Source organism: Medicago sativa, chromosome 5 (assembly GCF_051527215.1).
Source record: "Medicago sativa cultivar Bolivia chromosome 5, Bolivia_mono, whole genome shotgun sequence".
Classification (NCBI taxonomy): Eukaryota; Viridiplantae; Streptophyta; class Magnoliopsida; order Fabales; family Fabaceae; genus Medicago; species Medicago sativa.
This window is the reverse complement of record NC_140753.1, coordinates 78943243-78964298: the sequence shown is the minus strand read 5'-3', so window position 1 is coordinate 78964298 and position 21056 is coordinate 78943243. Positions and strand designations below refer to the sequence as shown.

The 21056-nt window shown below is 32.4% G+C and overlaps 2 protein-coding genes and 1 long non-coding RNA gene across 4 annotated transcripts; 2 read left to right on the top strand and 1 right to left on the bottom strand.

Moving 5' to 3' along the window:
* Positions 1-775: 775 nt before the first annotated feature.
* LOC146925431 (uncharacterized) lies at positions 776-6559 on the top strand. Its single transcript, XM_085710331.1, has 6 exons — positions 776-926; positions 1520-3818; positions 4279-4728; positions 5111-5283; positions 5379-5527; positions 6035-6559. The coding sequence occupies exons 2-5, from the start codon at positions 1553-1555 to the stop codon at positions 5508-5510; spliced, it is 3021 nt and encodes a 1006-aa protein (XP_085566457.1). The 5' UTR covers positions 776-926; positions 1520-1552; the 3' UTR covers positions 5511-5527; positions 6035-6559.
* Positions 6560-8648: 2089 nt separating this feature from the next.
* LOC146925430 (uncharacterized) lies at positions 8649-11401 on the bottom strand. 2 transcript variants are annotated; one of them, XR_015010493.1, is made up of 3 exons: positions 10985-11209; positions 10632-10904; positions 8649-8875 (listed from the first exon to the last, which is right to left on the bottom strand). It is a non-coding gene; the product is annotated as an uncharacterized LOC146925430 (long non-coding RNA). The 2 variants fall into 2 exon arrangements; XR_015010492.1 differs by lacking the exon at positions 8649-8875 and having other exon boundaries at positions 10413-10904; positions 10985-11401.
* Positions 11402-16231: 4830 nt separating this feature from the next.
* LOC146925429 (uncharacterized) lies at positions 16232-20851 on the top strand. Its single transcript, XM_085710335.1, has 3 exons — positions 16232-16387; positions 17662-18816; positions 20168-20851. The coding sequence occupies exons 1-3, from the start codon at positions 16349-16351 to the stop codon at positions 20663-20665; spliced, it is 1692 nt and encodes a 563-aa protein (XP_085566461.1). The 5' UTR covers positions 16232-16348; the 3' UTR covers positions 20666-20851.
* Positions 20852-21056: the final 205 nt, after the last annotated feature.

Sequence of the window (21056 nt, the reverse complement as noted above, 5' to 3'; positions counted from 1 at the left end):
ATTAGATCTAATGGACATAGATAACTCCTCTCATCTCTCACAATAAGTTGTGCTCTCATTTGATATGTCCTGTGTGTGTGTGTGTGTGTGTGTGTGTACGTACGTATGTGTGTGTATTTGATTAATTCTATGTAAAATATATTTTTAGAGAAATAAATTTGATGATGAATAGATCTTTTGCAATAAAAAATGCAAGAAAAAAGACAATCAAATAATTAAATCGGCACAACTTTATTAATATGTATTGTGTCAGGTATTAGGACTTCAAAGTCTTTATTATTTGTAAACTGTTTTTTTTTTTTTTTCACAATCAATTGTAAGTTGCTATGAACGATGTTGTACCATTATTTTTTATTTAACCAAAAATAAGAAATCATGAGGTGGATTCTTATTTATTATTTTGTCAAATAAATAAATTAAAATATAGAGGAAAATAAAAACAAAGTGGACAAAATTGAGGTGTAACATATTAGTAGCAACCATTGTCATCAATTGCAAATTACTTGAACCAATCAAAGAAAATAGTTGCGACTGATTCAACTTCAACTTCAAAAAATAGAAAGTTATAGAAATTAATTAGTAAGAAAGAAATCATTTGCGCTGGAATGTTAATCTTTGGGATGCTAATATGAGCAATTCCAGGTTTAATAGACAAAATATTTCCCTAACACATAAATTTATCATCATTGATGAAAAAGTAGTAAGCAAAAAAAGGCAATCACAATAACATTATTCACAAACTCATTTTTTTTATTTTTTTGAAGGATTGAATTCGCAGGTTCACGCGTTTGAAATTGTGAAACTACTTCAGGTTTGAATTGGTTGGTTCAGATCCCCATCATATCCTTTCTGTTACATTTCCTTTTCATCACCACCACCAATCGTCGTCATCATCTTCATCTTCATCATCATCGTATATTGTAACGGTAAGATCCCACATTTTCTTTTTTAAACTTGTTAATTTATTTATTTTTCATACATTTTGTTGATGGTTAATGTTTGTTACAACTATATATGTTCATTTTTGTAACCACCAAACATAACAACCTTACAACATTGTTACTAGCTTCTGTCAAAGCAAACAACATTGCTAATTGTTTTCTTTTTATATTAATTTTTTCTTTTTTCTTTTTAGTTTTATTTACTAGGTTCTTTTTATTTTTCAAACCACAGAACAACAATGTCAACAAAAACACCATCATTCGTTGTGTTTATATACAAGGTTGGTTTTTGTTGTCAACAAAAACCTTGTCTAGAAACATTTTTTTTTATTTGTTGCCAATATTTCCCCTTATACAAGGTTTATTTTTTGTTTGTTTATTTAGTTTCTCTTCAAAGGGTTTTATATGTTGTGAATGTAACTGTTGAAAAATGGATGCATGCTTTTTTCATTAACCTTTGTTTTTGTCATTACATTTTTCAACACATCTTGGTGTTTATCGTTTGAGTTTGTTTTCGGAGGAAAAACCCTGTAAGGAAGCGCTTTTTTATCGTTTTTTGGTTTGTTTTATTTTCACAGGGTTTTATATGGTGTGAATGCTATTGTTGAAACATGGCTTTGAAGAGTTCTGATAAATTTTGTGGTCGTAATGATGGCCGCTTCACTTTTAATCACTGCACATCATCGTCAGTTGAAACTACACGGCATTCAGAAGTGAGGAATCCAGTTCCTTCTTTTGTTGATGATGATTTCCCTGATGAAAGTATGTGGTATTCAGAAGGGAGGAATCAAGCTTCTTATGATGATGATGATGTCCTTTTGTCAGAATATTTATCTCGGCCATCAAATTCAAGAAGATGTAGCAGTAACAGTGATGTTCCTGTTAATAAGAGGTGTAATACTGCTACAAAGTCATCACTAGTCAAAAGACCATATGACAACAACGGTTCGTTAAACATTTCTGTTAAGAAATCAAAGGTGTCACCATGTGATAATCCACGTAAAGATAAAGACGGCACTCCTTTGTCGAGGAGACTTGCAATGCCGGTTGGTAGATCTGTTGATAAATCACTCTCTTCGCTGAAGAAAGAACTTGCAATGCTAGAAAAATCAATTGACGAATGCAAAAAGAAAAAGCAAGAAATTGAAGGATGTGTTGAAGATTTTGCAGCAAAGCAAGAACAGCTCGGTTCGCTGAAGAAAGAATTTGCAATGGTAGAAAAATCATTTGAAGAATGCAAGAAGAAGAAACAAGAAGAAGAGGAAAGATTGCGGTCCATTAAGAGGGACATTGAAGAGTTCTCCAAAGAGCATGAAAGAGCTAACGAATCTCACAAGAAAACACAAGAAAAAATTCAAGGATGTATTAAGGATTTTGCAGCAAAGCAAGAACAGCTCGGTTCGCTAAAGAAAGAACTTGCATCGGTAGAAAAAACATATGAAGAATGCAAGAAGAAGAAACAAGAAGAAGAGGGGAGATTGTGGTCCATTAAGAGGGACATTGAGGAGTTATCCAAAGTGCATGAAAGAACTAACGAATCTCATAAGAAAATGCAAGAAAAAACTGAAGGATGTGCGAAGGATTTTACAGCAAAGCAAGAACAGCTTGGTTCGCTGAAGAAAGAACTTGCAGTCGTTGAAAAATCATTTGAAGAATGCAAAAATAAAAAACAAGAAGAAGAGGGGAGATTGAGGTCCATTAAGAGGGATATTGAGGAGTTTTCCAAAGTGCATGAAATAATTAACGAATCTCACAGGAAAATGCAAGAAAAAATTGAAGAATGTGTCAAGGATTATAAAGCAAAGAAAGAACAGCTCAATTTGACAAATTACTTTATTGGAGAGTGTAAGCAAGAGCTCAAGATCAAAGAAACAGAACTTCGTTCAATCAAGGATAACATTAATAAGGTCTGTGAAGGGAGGGAACAGAAACTCAAGGATCTTTCCCAAAAAATTGTTCACTGTACTGTGGAACTTGAGGCCAAAGAGAAAGAGCGTGATTCAATGAAAAAATTAATTGACGAACAAGCAGATAAATTAGATTCAGAAAGGAAGAAGTTATTCAAGTTAATTAAAGTAAATAAGGATGATGCACGGGCTAAAGTGATGGACTTTGAGTCAACGAAGAAGCAATTTGAAGAGAAGGTTAAGACCCTCGAGTTAAAAGAGAAAAGGTGCAGCGAACGAGCGGTGGAGATTGAGTCAAGGGAGAAGCTCTTTGAACGCCATGTAAATGAGCTCATGTTAAAAGAGAAGCAGTATGAAGACCAAGTGATGGAGTTCAGATCAAATTTGGATAAATTTCATGGGCAAAGGATGGAGCTTGAATCGGAAAAGAAGAATTTTGATAGCCAAATGAAGGAGTTGAGAGAAAAAGAGAGGCAATTGGAAGGACGAGCGAAGCAGGTAGAGTTAAAAGAGGAGGAATTCCAAAGCCGAGAGAAGGAGTTTCATTCAAAAGAAGAGCAATTGAAAGGCCAAGTGAAGGACCTTCAGTCAAAAGAAAACCAACTTTCTTACCGTGTTAAGGAGCTCATATCAGAAAAGAAGCAACTCGAACGACAATTGAAGGAGTCTCAAGCAATAAATGAGGAGTTTGAAGGACGAGTGAAGGGATTGAAATCAAGAGAGGAGTTATTTGATGCCCGAATGCAGGAGCTCAAGCGTGTTATAAGCCAAATGGATGATTCTAAATCAGAAGAAAAACAATTTGAAGGACAAGGGAAAAAGCTCGAATCAAAACACAAGGAGTTCAAAGTACATGCAAAGGAGCTCGAGCAAAAAGAGAAGCAGTCTGATGGATGCATGAAGAATCTTGAGTTAAGAGAGAAACAAAATGATGCTTTGCTAGAACCATCCGATAAAGAAATGGAATTGGGTAAACGTTCTTTTTCATTTAGTTTTTTAAACAATTTCATTTTCAACTGTTTCTTGTAATGGTATTGATCTACCTATTTTTTTGAAAAACATCTTTAATCATGTTAATGCTGTATGTCTTAGTCAATCAGAAATTTTCATCACTAATTTGGATTATATTTTTTTTGCTTTCTTGAACATTTTTGGAAGTTCTTAATCACAATAAATTATAATCGTTTAATAACTATGTTGTTTATTTACAATATTGTGGTAATGCAAAAGAAATATCAGTATATTGATGTAGTTTTCATTTTTCAAGTTTAATGCAAATATTGTTAATTTTTCAGTGTAACCATCTAGGAGAGGTTTTTCACCTTTTCATTTTATAAATTTATATCGTCACCTTGATTTACCTATCCATGATTAAATACTTAGGAAGCTTTAATATCTGCTTGTTAATTATGCAATTACATCTTACACAGGTAATCAATCAAGTCCTACCAGTGATGAGCAAATTGATGATCTCGAGTTCGATGACATTCTTGTTAATCTTCAAGCAGCATCAGATCCATCAAAATTTGTTTTATATATAATACAGAACGCCATTATTCAAAAGTGTAAGATGGGAGACGCTGTTGTAATTATTGAAGATAGACACATTTGTCTGCTTGAAGAATTGAGGAGAATCTCACCAGACATTAGACCTCATGTAAGAGAAGAAGCGATGAAGTTAGCAGTTAATTTGAAAGCTAACATGAAAGAAAATAATGAAAATTCTTCGGTGGTTCTTGGTTTTCTACTCGTCCTGTCAATTTATGGATTGGTTCCTTTTTTCGATGAAGAGGAAGTTTACAAGGTTTTTGGACTTGTTTCTGAGCATAAAATAGCTGTAGAGCTTTTTGGGTCCATGGGTTTTGCTGATAAAATATCTGGTAAGATATCTAAAATTTACCTTGTTTTTCTCTAATTAGGTTTTATACATACATATGAAAATAATTTAGTCGAAAATCTCCCAGAAACCTAATAATCACTTGTATCATTTTCCTGTTTCCATTTGTGTTCCTTCCATTAAAAATATTCTCGTCAGTAAAAACTAACAACCAAGAGAAAAATATTCGCGTAAGAACAACTCTTTTTAAATACTTTTAGATTATGAGAAGAAATTTTTTAAATACTTTTAGATTATGAGAAGAAAAAAAACTATACTAAGATTAAGATAAAAATTTACATGGTGGTTAGTGCTTTGTTAACTAGAACTTATTATATAGTTGTTTTGGTCAGTTTGATGAAGTGAAATTTTCTTACATCTTGCAGATTTTGTTAAGTATCTTATCAAGAGACGGCAATATGATGAAGCTGTTAGATTCAGTCGTGCATATAACTTCAGCGACAATCATCGACTAGTTGCTCTTTTTGAAGAACATGTGCAAAATCTAAAACTAATCTCTGAGAGCAGATGCAAGAAAACTAACTGGATTGAAATTAAGGTTCTTTATTTTTTCTTATCCGATTTCTATTTTATAAAACATTCCATCTTCATTTCAATTGATGATAGTTATAAATACTTTGAACGTTAACTCAGGACAAGGCCAGAAGTGAAGAAATTGCTAGTCTCATAGGTGTTTTAAAATGCATTCAAATCCTTCAACTCCAAGATTTACATGACAAGATTAAAGATCGTCTTGTTGAGCTGAAGAGACAGATAGGCAAATAGTATTTTTACTGGAACCAGTAAGTGCCATCCTCCAATTCGCAACAACCTAATATGTAAATATACGTACGTGGTAGGGAAAACCTGCTAACATGTTCTCCTGTAAATGAATTATCAAGATTCTTTCTCATCTTTGTTTGTTTTAAATTTCTCGAATGCTTAAATTTTGATATGCAGAAGTGTTTACATATACAAACTGCTATTTTGAGTACATGGCACACTTTTGTTCGCAAGTTTTTTTATGTAATTAGTTTCATACGCTTGATGTAGAAGTTTTCTCTCATTTGCTCAGAAAAAATTGAAAATCTTGGCTAATTCTCGGAAAATGAAATAGACTTCCAATTTGTATCTCTCTCTATTCTTTATATGTACACTGTCCTATATTTTTAAATGGTTTGAGATGTTTTATTTTCTTTTAGTATTATCATTGAGTTATTATTTAGCTCAATCTTAGTTTTAGTTAGCTTGAGCTGATTTATGACATAGCTGGTTAGTTTTGATGAAGTAAATTTTGGCACACCTTGCAGATTTTGTTTAGAAGACGGGCGATTTCACTGATGAAAATTCTGCCATAACTGAGTCAGATATAGAAGAAGCTTTCAAGTGGCTTGTGACTGAACTCAAGAATTTGATGTATTGAAGTATTTGATGTTTTGAGGTATTTGATGTTTTGAAAAACCAAACTGTTGATTTGGTCTTGACTGCTCATCCTACGCAGTCGATTCGTGAATCATTGCTGCAAAAGCACGAAGGTTTGTCCATTACATTAGTCAATAATTTTCTGTCATAATGTTGTTGTGTTATGGTTCATTGGTTGTAGTATTTATGGTCTAGAGGGATGTATGGATTGATTTCTTTTATGTTAAAACTTGGTTGTAGCATTTTCTGTCATAACTTAGTTGTTTTATTTAGACATAATTAACAAATGATTGATTTGATTATGGATATCAGTAATATATATGCTATAGTTGCATATAGTTGGTCATGAAGAATTTATGTCATAACATGCTCTTTTGACATAATGTATTGCTGATTTGGCACTTCCATTTTAATTCTCTCTTCCCTTTCATTTTGAATACATGATATTTTTTTGCTATTATTCTTTAAGATGTGAATGAGTTTTGTATAATAAACCTACAGCTGTAACGAAGTTTGCTCGTGAACAGATTCAAGCTGCATTTTTGTGCAGATGAAATTCGAAGGACTCCTCGTACACCACGAGAACAGGAATGAGCTCAAAACGTTATTCATCCTGAAGTTGCATAAACGATAATTCATCATTCACATAAAATTTATAAATGATCACCCATTTGACCAACTTATCATCTATGCTTTCAATTTTCAAACATTTGAAGATTCATTTAATTTATTACTCATAAAAAAAGTTTATTTTTTTCATAAACTAAAATGAAATTGGGAAATGCTAACAAATGAGCGCTTGTTAGCATAACCCAATGAAATTATAGTAACTCTATTCTTTTACGAAGTACAAGCTTGGCTTGAAGGTTAGAAATAACTATATTTGTGGTCTAGTGAACAATTATCTTATTTTTGCTTGGTGGTTGAAGTTAAATTCAAATTGAATGATCAATGGTTTTATTAAGAAAAAAATTTAAATGGTTTACCCAATAACATTAAGACTTCAATACCTTTTATCAGTCTCTTAACTTATTTTTCAAATACAGTTTAGTCTCATAATTTTAACATTGGTAGAGTTAGTCCCTTAATTATATTAACGAATATGGGTCTGTTTTGTCTATTTTGTTGGTCAAAGTCAAAGTAACTTGCAAGACCTAGCCGCAATGTTATTTTGGTTATTTTAGGGAACAAAATTAACTTTATGGGACCAAATCAAACCTTTAAAATACAACATCACCAAGAGTTCACTGACTTAAAAAAAATGACCAAATTGTGTTAATTAACATAAGTTGAGTATTACACTCATAAAATATTTTAACTACTATGTCTAATTAATATTAATTTTGTTAAAATATTTAAATTTTACAACTGTCTTCTTCTATTTGGTTTTATAGTAGTACTATATATTTTCAGTTTAACATGTATGAACTTATTTTTGCTTAGAAATGTAAATCATCTTCATGGAAAATTCACAGTATACAAATTAGCACTGCCTTATCAGCCTAATGACGGGATGCATGAGGTTTTCGAATGAGGTGGATACTTCACACTTTATCAACATGTTTTATTATAATGAGAAAAGAGAACATTCACCATCAACCTAAACTACTTTTACATTAACATTCAATAAGAATTGAGAATATGTCAATTATTTTAAAATAATGGTTACAATATAAATACATAATAAAATGGTTGATTCTTATTTACACGGTCGGTTCGCCACCATTAAACTCTTTTACAACATGGACCTATGAGAGAAAACCTACATACAAATAAAACAAAAAACAAAAAAAGGCGTACAAATAAGAAATAAGTGCACATAAGAAACAAAAACAAAACACTTGTGTGAAGATGGAAAATAAGGAGAAAAAGAAATCTTTCACTGATGAAATAAAAAAGGGATAAAAGAATAATCATTTAATTAAAAGATTTCATTCAAATTAATACACCATAAATTGGCGAGAAAGGAAAATTGAAGGAGACAATGGTGTGGTCCATGACAATAAATTCATTTTTTATTTTTTTTATAAATCCAAACAACGAAGCATGCCTTTATATCACTCCATTCTATTCTATGTCACAATCCAAATAAAATTTTAAAATTATTTGCATCATTATTTTAAATGAATTGCCTATGCCCAGTAAGGATTTTATACACTCTATACAAGTGTACACAAAAAATTAAACTTGTCTTTGATAGGTTTTCTGACAAAGATCACTTGTCATCAAACAAAGAACAGTAGAAATTTCCTATCTATGATATGGTTAAAAAAAAGTCCCGATCAAATTGAAATTAATTTTGACCATACTTTCTAAATTGATTGATAATCAACTGATAATGTTGTTTTACATTGACATTCAATAAGAATCGGGAATTTCTTTGTTAAAGAAGTTGAAAATGAAATTAACAGCTAATATTTTGTATTGAGAAATAAAATTTAAAACTTTTAAAATATAAAATGCACAATTTCTAAAAGAAAAAACTTCGGCACATGTTTAACATTTCCATTGTTTACTACCAATGTTCATTACTTCAAATTTCTTCTAAAGGTTAACATAAAAGCCATTTATTCACTATAATAATCATTAATGAAATTACAAAGTCGCATTCTTTGACTCAAGGTCTTGAATCTGTCTCCGCTATCGATTACATGCACGTAGTAACATATACTATTTGTTCTTACAATCTTTTAAACAAGAATTCACCATTGCATCAACACTACGAGCATCTGAAGAGAGAGAAAAAAAACGTGTAAGAAAAATAATTAACGAAATCAATCCTTCTAATAAGATAAGTATGATATCAACCAATAAATAATAAAAGAGGGAGAGTATAGGCATACCGATATTGACATTATTGAATTTGGATTTGGAATAAGAACAACTAGTTAAAGTATTTGTGTACATTGAACATTGTGTGAAATTAAGAGATTTGAGAGATGATAGGAAACTTTTCTAGAGTGCCACATCATCATAAAGCTTGCATGATAACAACTCAAGTATCCTTTACAAAGATATATAGATAGATAGATAGATTTACTATGGTTACTTAAATAAGGTGAATGAAAGGGTGAAGCTAATTAATTAAAGAATTTTTTGTTTGGTATAAGGTAATTAACAAATTTTAATAGGATAATGAAAAATGAAAACCGATCATTTAAGAAATTATAACAGACACAAATATTAAAAATTTAAGATAAAACCAAGCAAGTTAAACGGCAACTGGGAATTTAGAAAAGCTTGGCATATTTATATACAAAGAAGCCAACTTGCCAAAGTGTTTGTTAACATGTATATTACATATATTTATGTTATTTTAAAGGGCAATCCAGATAGTCTTTTTAACGGGTTTATATCTTGTTTTAATGTGGGATTTGTAAAATTTAACCATAATTGTTTTGGATGTTTAATGAGAGATGAGAAATTTCTCTAAAGCATTAGTTAGAGATGAAATTAAGAGATTTGAGAGATGATAGGAAGCTTTTCTAGAGTGCCACATCATCATAAAGCTTGCATGAGAACAATTCAAGTTTCCTTTACAAAGATATATATATATATATATATATATATATATATATATATATATATATATATATATATATATATATATATATATATATAGATAGATAGATAGATAGTCTTCAAAGAATGGATATTTTAAATTAAATTGCGCACCCAAAATTTAGTATATGTAAACATGGTTCACCAATTTTCCACCCGTAGTCAATCGTGTGACTCACCAAGCTTGGGAAGCATTAACATCTATAAGATGAGAATATGTAAACTAGTATAAGATGATAATGATAAATATAAATACAGTTGACGTGATGAAATTTATTTTGAAGCAGTTTCAACAATATGTTAATTGAGGTGATTAACTTAGTTCCGTTAGATCTAATACACTTGAAAAATCAAACATGAATTCCTTTATTTGAGGTATAAATCAAACATTGGATTACTCAAAATGATGAAGGAAAAATAATGAATAAGGCCTTTCCTTGTAGTTACAAGAGTTGTGATATTATTTCACCGAATCCTTTGGCTTTATCTCTCATGTTTATACGCATTTAAGTCATTTAACCTTGCATCTAAACTTAGTAACACAAGTATAAATAAGACATCTTTTCTTAACCCTAATAATGCATTAATGTTCAAGTGTGGTGAAGTGTGTTCGGGAAAACATAGTTTTATAAATAGGAAATGAGAACAAATAAAATAGATGGAATATGAAATTAATGGTTGAAAACCATTAAAAAAATACCCAAGTAAAAAGATAACTGGTGTAGAAATTAAAATTAAAATTTAAAATTTGCTTGTAAAGTTAGGTCTATGAGACAATACAAAGGTACAAATTTAAACATTGAAAGTAGATGATTTCATAGAGTGCTTTATGTGTGAGAAGGAGGGAGAGAGTAACTTATAATTTAGAAAAGAAAAGACAGGACGGTAATGAAGCAGCCTATTCCAGAGAGAAAAAGCACCAACCAAAAAACCATGAGAAAGCAGTTAATTAGGTTGCTGGTCTTCTTGATTTCTGATATTTTGATGCGTTTTTTGAGGCTTCGGCAGATGACGATACAGATCACAATGAAAAAGCTTGAAGCATCTTTGAACATCTCAAATCTTTCTTCGGTTTTCTGGGAGATGGGCAATATAAGTAGGAGAAAACTCAATACTAGGAAGGTGTACAGAAAATAGTGGGTCATATTCTCCATGCATTTGGCCTTGGCCCTTGTTGGAGTTAAGAATCCAGGCAACCTAAAATAAGCAAAAGTAACGTTAAAATGAGAAATAAAAATTGCAGAAAAACAAAAAATATAGTTATAAGTAAAATATACCATTCGGGCATGACAGATGAAGCTTTAGCAACCGCCATAGAAGTTAGAGTAGAGTTGTTTGAGAGAGAATTCTCAGTATTAAGAAGAAAAAACACGAATGAAAGAGTTTTCAAACTCTTAAGTATAGAAGCTATTAAAATTATTTATGAGGTTGATGGGGGTGGGATACATGTATTTAAGCTTATTTATGAGGTTGAGTGAGAGGTGCTAGTGCCAAGGCTTTTTGAAGCCAGTTTGGGGCATGCTTTTACTTCAACACTAGTATTAACCATATGAAGTTATTTTTGATTAAAATCATTCAATTATTTTCCTTTTACCCGAACCCATTCCATCTTTGGGCCACTTTGTGACGTCAGTAATATATATTTGTATACTTGAACTATTTGGCTTGGACTTTTGCTAGTATATTATTTTTGCTTGTATTTCCTTTCCGTGTGTGTGAAATTGTCATTGAATATATTGCTAAAGAGTGTAACGAGTGAGTTTGATTCGGGTTTTTATAGTAATTATATTATGGGAAATGTTAACCAGTGCCCGGTTAAGGAGTTATAAAAGGAAATTATGTGTTGGAAACTTTGTATTCTACTTTCTTTTCAATGCAAAACTTGATTTTTCTTTCTACTTTTAGTTCCTTAACTAGTGTCCTGGGGGCACTTTTTAACAAGACCCTTATATTATTGATATGATGTTTTAACTTTTGTTTAATAGTGACTAATTTTCGTCGAAAAAATAGCCAAGAATCAAGCTACTATAACCACTTACTTGAGAGATCATGTAGTATCTACCAAGTCTGCTATAGTGTCAAGCAAGGGCCTACATATGAGTATTTTGTCTACGTGATTCCTTTTCGAGGAGCATGTGACCTTGGTATCAATAGTAGCCAAGACCTAGAAGGAAGCATAACTGCTCTGAATTGTTTCCCACTCACAATCCCTGCCAGATCACCCCCATACTCGCCCATCTCCTTTAAGTCAATAATCCCATGCCTGAAGAAGTGGATGACTTGGTCGAGGTGTGACATGGGGAACGTTCTTCTTGAATTGTTTTATCTATAATATGTTATAATATTTCCATGATATGAAGGTTAATAGGTAATTATACATAAAATCATTCTTATTTTCATTAGAGTTTTATTCCCACCCATTTTTTGGAAAGCTTTTTCTATTCTCATCAACATTTTATACATATGAATAAAATTTAATAGACTTGTAACAAAGAAATGTAAATTTTATTTTTATCAATTTATTCGTATGAATCTACAAAGATATCTGAAAAGAAATGCACTTATACATATTATGACTTGATCATGGTTAACGGTTAGGAAAGGGTAAAATATGAAAGGCATATTTATACATTATTATGAGGGTTTTGCAGTGTCCAATGGTTGGCTGCTTAAGATATGTGAGTGTGAACAAATTTGTATACCGAGGAAATTGAATGTTATTGGCCCTCTTTGTAGAAAATTAATTAAGTTGGTTGTCACATTCTATATACGTGCCTGCCCTTCCCCCTCTACAAGACTACACCTACTATACATAATTTTGTGAGTAAAAATGATGGTAACTACAAGGGACCACTGTGATCTTTCATTTATCAGCAATTATTAAGATTCTAGCACAATGCTAGCTGGAACCAATGGAAGAAGTGTGTATCTTCAACATGCACATGCAATAAGGCTGTGTTTACCTATTTGGTATGACTTTATTTCATGTTTTTCTACTCCATAAAAGGAAAAGAGAACTATTATAGGTAGCATTTGTTTTCTAGCGCTATGGTTTAGATGTGTGACCATAAAATTGCACGTTTCCCTTGTTGGACCATTTTTAAGTGTACAAGCAAGCCATGGATTCAATCAAAAATTACTATTTGTCTTATATTTCCTTCTTACTTTATCTCTAACATAATTGATTGTATATTTGTACTCTCTTCCAGTTTGCTTTGAAAATGAAAATTAAAAATGATTTGATATTTTGCATTGTTTGTAAATATTTAAGACAAAGTTATGACATTTTTCTCAAATTTTACTCCTTCCAAACCAGTAAGTCCAATATGTGTGTTTTTCCCCCACAAGTAATTCAGATAAAATATAAATAAAAGAAAAATCACACTAAATCAAATTATATTCTTCCATCAAACTATTTACAAACATTAAGGCAAACATTAAGAAAACATCATAAAAATACTAAAAACCTAAAACAATAAAGACAAAAGATAGTACTATATATAGAACACAGTGATGAGAAAGGCCAAGCCAGAAGCAAATCTCAACAACCTAAAGCAATACAGAGAGTACATAGTATAACATGGTGATGAAACAGCCTAAACCAGAGGCAAATGTGAGTGCCCAAAATACCATGAGGAACCAGCATCCACAGTTGCTTTCCGGAATTTGAGAACGGATGCACTTTTTGAGCACTTTTTTTAGGCTACGGGAGATGAGAAAACTAAGGAAGATGAAAGATTCTGGAGCATATTTGAACACCTCAAATTTCTTGTCTTTGATTTTGTGGTAGATGTGGAATATAGGAAGGAAAAAGAAACACTGTAGTAGTAGGAGAGTGGTCATAAGAACAATGCTCAGGTTCTTCATGATTCTGGCCTTTCCAATTGTTGGAGAAAACACAAACCCTTTAGACTTGGCACCCATCACTGCTAATACATGATGAAGTTGATGAGCAGCGGCAGCATCCATTGCGAGAGAGAGAGAGAGAGAGAGAGAGAGAGAGTTAGGGTTTGAGGAAGGGAGAGAGAAGTGCGCATGAATGGGTCTTATAAAGAAAGTGATTCACTTGGGTTAGGTGTAAGGGTGTGTGGTCCTCTAGATTATATTTATTACAAATTACAATACAATTCAACATCCATATATGTGATCTTTATAAGTGATTCAATTTCAAAGTAGTTTCAATTTTCTTTGGAAAATGAAAGCAATATTTTCAACGAAAGATTCTTGCAAAATAATTTCTAGGACATTTTTTAAGATAAAATTTAACAAAGAGAATGTGGTAATTTAGTTTTTTTTTGGGACTGATCATTTACTCAGGATGTATATATGACAACATCACATAAGAAAACTACCTTAATAATTTAACATCAAATGAATTGAGTTCAATATATCGGTTGATAGTTGTTCCATACAACACAAAGTGACAAAACATTCCCTTCAAATATTAAGGCTGATAAGATAATGGTAGCATGGTAATTTGGATGCAAAAGTTAGTGCTTAGTTGAATCCAGACCTTAAGTACTTTCTAGCTTCTGGCAACACATACGCCAATGGAGCAAAATTTCCAAAAATATTTCATTAAGTACCAATTATGAGTCTGATGATGCTAAAGAAAAAGGGTACCATTTCAAGATATCTTCAGGTGTAGACCATAGGTAGATTACAGGGTGATGATGCACATGTGACAAAGGATTGTCACAAATTAATTGTACTCAACAAACTGGAATCAATAGAAACCAAATTGATGTTAATACATTTTTGACCTTCCATAATACACCAGCAACTACACATTCTTTAACTAAATCATTATGAACAATTCATTGATTTTCAAAAATTTCATCTAAGAAATATGACTAGTTTAATGCTGAAAAAGAAATGAAGAAACGATTAGTAACTTTTATCAAGACTAACTAACCCTAATATGTGCTAGCAAAACACGAGAAAATATACTATGAAGTATTTACCAGAGTGCATTATAGAAGGGAGCTTATACGGTGCAGTCATGAAACTGAATTTTTTGAAAAAGTTAATTTTGATCTTAATGTTTGATTCATTTTTAAAATTGTTGATTATTGATTAATGATCAATAGTAATTCATCTAGTAATGCTTGCAATATCTTGGACTTACAAGTACTATTTTATCGTTGAAATCTTTAAAATGCAAACAGAGTTGATGATATTATGTGATAGTCTTAAGTGTTACACTTTGTGGGGTGTTACGCTTAAAATAAGGTAGGTTAAAATTAGATTAAGTGTAGTCTTGTTAATCTGATGAATTGATGATACTATGAGGACTGAACTTTTGATGTCATTGTACAAACAGTGGGGTGTTACTCACTACATTTTTGATGTTATAGTGTTAACTTCACCAGAAAAGTCATTCTCATGACTTCACCATAGAATTTTCCATTATTATAATTTAAGAAATTAAGGAGAGTTGGTAGCTATGTAATTTTTATTGTCAAATATGTATCTGATTCTTTTGGTCACCTTTCTTGTTTGTTCATGTTATTTTTGTGTATGGGGGGGTGGGCATTCTGTTACATGTCCAAATCTAATCATAAATAAAGTGTAAGAGAAAGTGACAACAATGATGAAATAATGGTAGCTACTTTACCTTTTCCTCCACCAAGAATTTAATGAATTGAATTTTCATGTGAAAAAACCATTTCCTTTGTTACATTATCAAAATCAGAGAATGTATTTGCGACATTGTAGTTCCCTTTGTTACATTTTGATGCCAATGTTATTTATGAAACCGTTTTTATATTGTTCTTGCATAAGCAAAGGAGATTTCATGCTCAATGTTGAAGTCTATAGGACCAATGTCATCTGATTCTATACGATTTAATACATGTATATTTTTTTGTTATAGAAATCGAGTTAAACAATGAGGTAATAATTTGGTTTAGCCATACAGCTTAACCAGTAATATAACCACATGATTTGACCAATAAACCAATAACCCAGTACCTTGATAGGGTTGAACACCGGTCTAGTTTTTAATATATTGTTGTATTTTATTAAATGATAGTGGATGGTTTTTGATAACCATTTAGTCGTTTGTTCCTAAGGATTAAACTTTTTTTTTGTCAAAAAAATAATAATAAACGTTTATTTTAATTTTTAATACAGACCGGTTCTAACCCAAGTCATTCAATTCAATCTTATTTAGGACATGTTTGTTTCAAAAAAAATCTTATTTAGTATATGTACATTTCTTTATAGAAAACGAATTAAACAACGGGGTTATCCAATTCAAATATACGGTTCCATCAATGACTCGGTAGTTTGACTAATAAACTCAGCACCTTAATTGAATTAATCATTGATTCAGATTCTAAACAGTATTGTATTCCATTGAATGATATTATATGTTTCTGATCCTTAAAAAAAAAAAAAATTACATGTTTTGACTACCATTTAATAAATAGTTTTTAATAATGTTTTTTGAAGGAAAATAGTTTTTAATAAAAAAATAGTCCATTTGATAATTACATATGTGTCTGGGTCAAGTCAAAACAAAATCAAAATGAGCAAAACCCTAAACCTAATCATTAAACCCATCAATCAATAATCACTACAAATCAATCACAAACATTTTTCCTGCACCTGCTTCCCTTTACGCTTCCCAACCGAATATGATCGTTCCACAATCTCAACTCATCAGATATGATACTGTCAGTTCAACTTACCCTTTTCATCTTACTTTTCAAATTCGTCATCAAAATCTGATTTTTTTTTTTTTTTTTTTTTTATGTTTTGTCATTTGGGTTGTTTTTATAATTCTCAGTATCATTCTTTGTGTTTATTTCTTGAAATTATTGTTGCATTTTATTGTAGTTGTTAGGTTTCAAAACTTGTCTGATTATTAAATAGTGGATAAATATTTGTACAGTTTTCGACTTGTTGACAGTAATGTGGAGTTTTGTTATTTGGGTGTTGGAAATCATCTTAATTAGGTTTTTTAAAATTGAACGATACAACGATTGTAGCGTGATTGTCTTAATTAGGGTTTTTGAAATGGACTGATACCAGAATTGTGGTGTGATTGTCGTAATTAGGGTTTGCAAAAGAAAAGTGAGGCAATGGCATGATTGTCATAATTAGGGTTTTAAAATGCACCGATACTGTGATTGTGGGCATAGCATCATGGTTTTCGATGTCTCTGCTACTGAGGTTGAGATTGCATGAGTTGTATTTGACCATAATTCTTTGCAGTATAAAAAGTTGTGACAGCAATTACTACTTAAATATTGTTTAGATCCGGTTAAAAGTTTTATAGTTATGCAGCTTGGAAATTGTCCTAATAACCGATAATGAACCCAATAGGACAGGTGTTGTCAAATAGTGGCGCTATAGCGCGCGGAATTTGAATAAATCACTATTGTTTATTTCGTGATACTCTATTTAAAACAAATAATTGTCAAATGATGGCTTTGTGATGGCTTTGTTAAAATCGTTATTTTCCGCAAACTGTTATTGACAACACCGAATAGGACAACATGAATAACATACTTGAAGTAGTAGAACACTAGAGGCCAAACTCATTGCAGGCATTAACCATGACTGTGAGCGTCTTCACTTGATTATCACTTGTATGTTTCTGCTTCTTTGTTAAATTGATTCTTTTCAAAAACAATTTTGAAAAATGTAGAAGGAAGAAGATGAATGACGAAAATCGGGGTGTTTTTTATAATCTACTTATGTTAACTATTATGATATAATTAACGTAAATAGAAATGGGAAAATTCTGATATATACTGTTAATTGAGTGTCAGTTATACTATAAAATGTGTTCAATTATTATATCAATCAGTGTGTAAAGCGAGAATAATAGAATAAAGAGGTCAACTGCATTTGATTTTTGATCCCTTATGTTAGGATTTTGAGTTTTATTGGAAGCTTCTGACTTTCACTCTGGTTTTGTATTCCAATGCTTCTAATATTGCAGGCTGTCGGTTCATCACACGAGACTTCAGCAGCGCCTGCAAGTTTGCCTTCTGTTCAGAATGGTATTCCAATGCTTGTAATTTTGCAGTCTGCTGGTTCATCACACGAGACTTCAGCAGCACCTGCAAGTTTGCCTTCTGCGCAGAATGGTATGCCAATGCTTCTAATATTGCCGGCTGTTGGTTCGTCACACCACACTTCAGCAGCGCCTGCAAGTTTGCCTTCTGCGCGTAATGGTTCCTGGCAACTTCAAATTTATGGCAATCAGACTACAATAATGTTGCCTAACCAAACCAAAGTCAGCAAAGCTTTCAGATGTGAAGTGTGTGAAATTGATGTTAATAGCCAAGTCTCTTTTGAAAAGCACATTGCTGGAAAGAAACACAAGAAGAATTTGCAGCGGCAGACTAATCGTACAATTGCATCTCATGCAAATTTACAAACTGACACAAGTAGTATCCACGGTCAAGCGTTAATTGGCCCTGTACGCGAGCAATCAGAGCCTAAGAAACAGGTTGATAGTATACAAGGACAAGCGTTGATTGGTCCTGTAGCCGAACAATCAGAGCCTAAGAAACAGGTTGATTCTGTTAAGAATGTACAAACTGACACAAGTAGTATCCAAGGACAAGCGTTAATTGGTCCTGTCGCCGAACAATCAGAGCCTGCGAAACAGGTTGATTTTGTTAAGAATGTACAAACTGACACAAGTAGTATCCAAGGACAAGCGTTAATTGGTCCTGTAGCTGAACAATCAGAGCCTAAGAAACAGGTTGATTCTGTTAAGAATGTACAAACTGACACAAGTAATATCCAAGGACAAGCGTTAATTGGTCCTGTAGCCGAACAATCAGAGCCTACGAAACAGGTTGATTCTGTTAAGAATGTACAAACTGACACAAGTAGTATCCAAGGACAAGTGTTAATTTGTCCTGCAGCCGAACAATCAGAGCCTAAGAAACAGGTTGATTCTGTTAAGAATGTACATACTGACGCAAGTAAGATTCAAAGACAAGCATTAATTGGTCCTGTAGCAGAACAATCAGAGCCTAAGAAACAGGTTGATTCTGTTAAGGTTTGCTCAACGTGCAATGTTGTATGCGTTGGTCAAGATACATATAACAAACATGTTGCTGGGAGAAAGCATGCTGCTAAGGTGAATTTACATTATCCTTTTGTATGCAACACTGTTATATATTTTGCCGTTTTCTCATTCTACACCGTAGTTAATGATTACTTTTACTGTTTATCCACACATAATGCACACTAGTGGCACACACTAATATGTATAATTTTTTATAACCATGTCTTACATGAAAATAAAATTATTCTGACAGAACAAGAACATTAAAAGGACAAAATTTTATCTTGATTGGACACACAAGACAAGATAGGATCACTGTGGGTTTAGCTAATTAGCTCTGTAGGCCATTCAGCTAAAATGCATGTAAGGTAGCTTGTTATGTGAATATTTTGTATAACCGTGGGTTTTCTGAAATCTCAGCAAGACACCGTGATTTTTCAAAAGCTACATAGTGCTTTGCAAAATCATAGTGGTTGCAACCCACCAAGATTCTCTTATTTTCATACTTTTGAGTATTCTAGTTCAAACTAGTTGGCTTACTCGTCCACTGGGAAAAAGTAACTGGAAGTAAGGAAAAAATCGTTGTTCGGGAGATGTAGACAGCAGCAATAAGTGGGAAGGTTTTTTGAGGTTTTGCAAATGAGTTTAATGTTGTGTTTCGGATACTAATTCCTGCAATTTGACCATGAAACGACTGTAACGCTGACTGCCACGGGCGCTACGCTGCCCTAATTTCAGTAGAACCTAGCTACCGCTACGTCATGGCACAGTATTATAGCGTCCGCCACAGCCTCTGTTAACTACAGAGGTATTAACAACAACAATAGTCTTTTTCCACTAGAAGGATTTGATGACGTCATAATGAAATTACATTCGATAAGCACTTTTTCTTTATTTATTTTTCTGGAAGTACTGTTGTTATAGTTAGTTGTCTTAAATGTACTTTTCTCGTTAATTTTGTAGTGCCAGGCCAAACTATATATAATCTTTGAAACATTTGAACAGTTAAATATGATAAATAAATGTCTTATGTTGTTTTTCTTAAAATTAGTAGTTCAGTTATGTAAAAAATATAGTCTTTTGGCTTCTAAATTTGATGACATCAGTGAGAACCTAATATATGACCATACAGGAAATGATAGAACTCTTGATTTCTAGTTTTGTAGCTTAATTACAATTGATTATTTGTATTTTTAGTGACCTTGAACAATCAAATATTTTTTTAATCCACAATTGACAACACTAGTTTTAGCTAGATTTTATTATCATTACTTGTTTGCTATCAGTTATCCTGGATGTATATCTATAGATAGCTAATAGCTAAGTATTTGTTGTATTATCATTACTTGAACTGTAAGAAAAGTATAAGGCAGGGCGCCATTTATGAAATGTTTCTGAGTTGACCACTTTTTGTGATTCATAGGTTGCCTTGAAGTCTAATGATGGCATTGGTCCATCTGTTGCCGAACTCAAGCGTAACGGTGATGCTCTAATTGAAAAAGCTGCTAAGAAAATCAAGGTTGCTGAATCTGTATGGTGTGAATTTTGCAAGATTAATTGTAACAGCAAGTATAGCTACACTGCACACTTGTCCGGTAAGAAACACTTGAAGAACATGGAGAAACTGTCAGATCCAAAAGTCGGTGTTGGCAGCGGTGCCACTACCACCACCACCGCAATAGGCACTTCAATTGGGCCACAGGAAAAGCCAGATTCAGATAAACCGAAAACAAAGGAGGTATCAGTACTTGATATCGAGACAGAGAAACGTAAAGCTGTGGAAAGAGGAGCTGCAGTCGATGATATTAAATTGTGCACTTTATGCAATGTGGTGTGTAATAGCCAGGCAAATTTAAATAATCACCTTAGTGACCATAATCATGCTGCTATGGTGAAGAAGGCAGGGTTAATCACTGGTTGAGGTGATTATTGTCATTGTGTCATCTAGACTTGGAGTTGGAGACATTGTATGCACTATGCAGTATGTCATTGCTATCGGTTATACACTTTCATAAATGTTTTGTATAGCCTTTTACTTGTATTAGAGAAACTTATTACTGTTTCATTGTTTGTGTTTTGGAATATAAATAATCGATAACTTCCATTATGCATTGAGGTTTACAAAATGAGTTTAATTTTGATACTTTTTTTTCAAACATGGGGCGAAAAACAGAAATACAAATGCCGTATATATGCGACATTCCAAAACACCCGAAAATAACCAAAACTCCCAAGGAAAGGGAACCCACGCCCCAGACCGAAACAGCAAACAACGCCTAAACTATGCCAGCACAGACCAGAGACAGAACTGG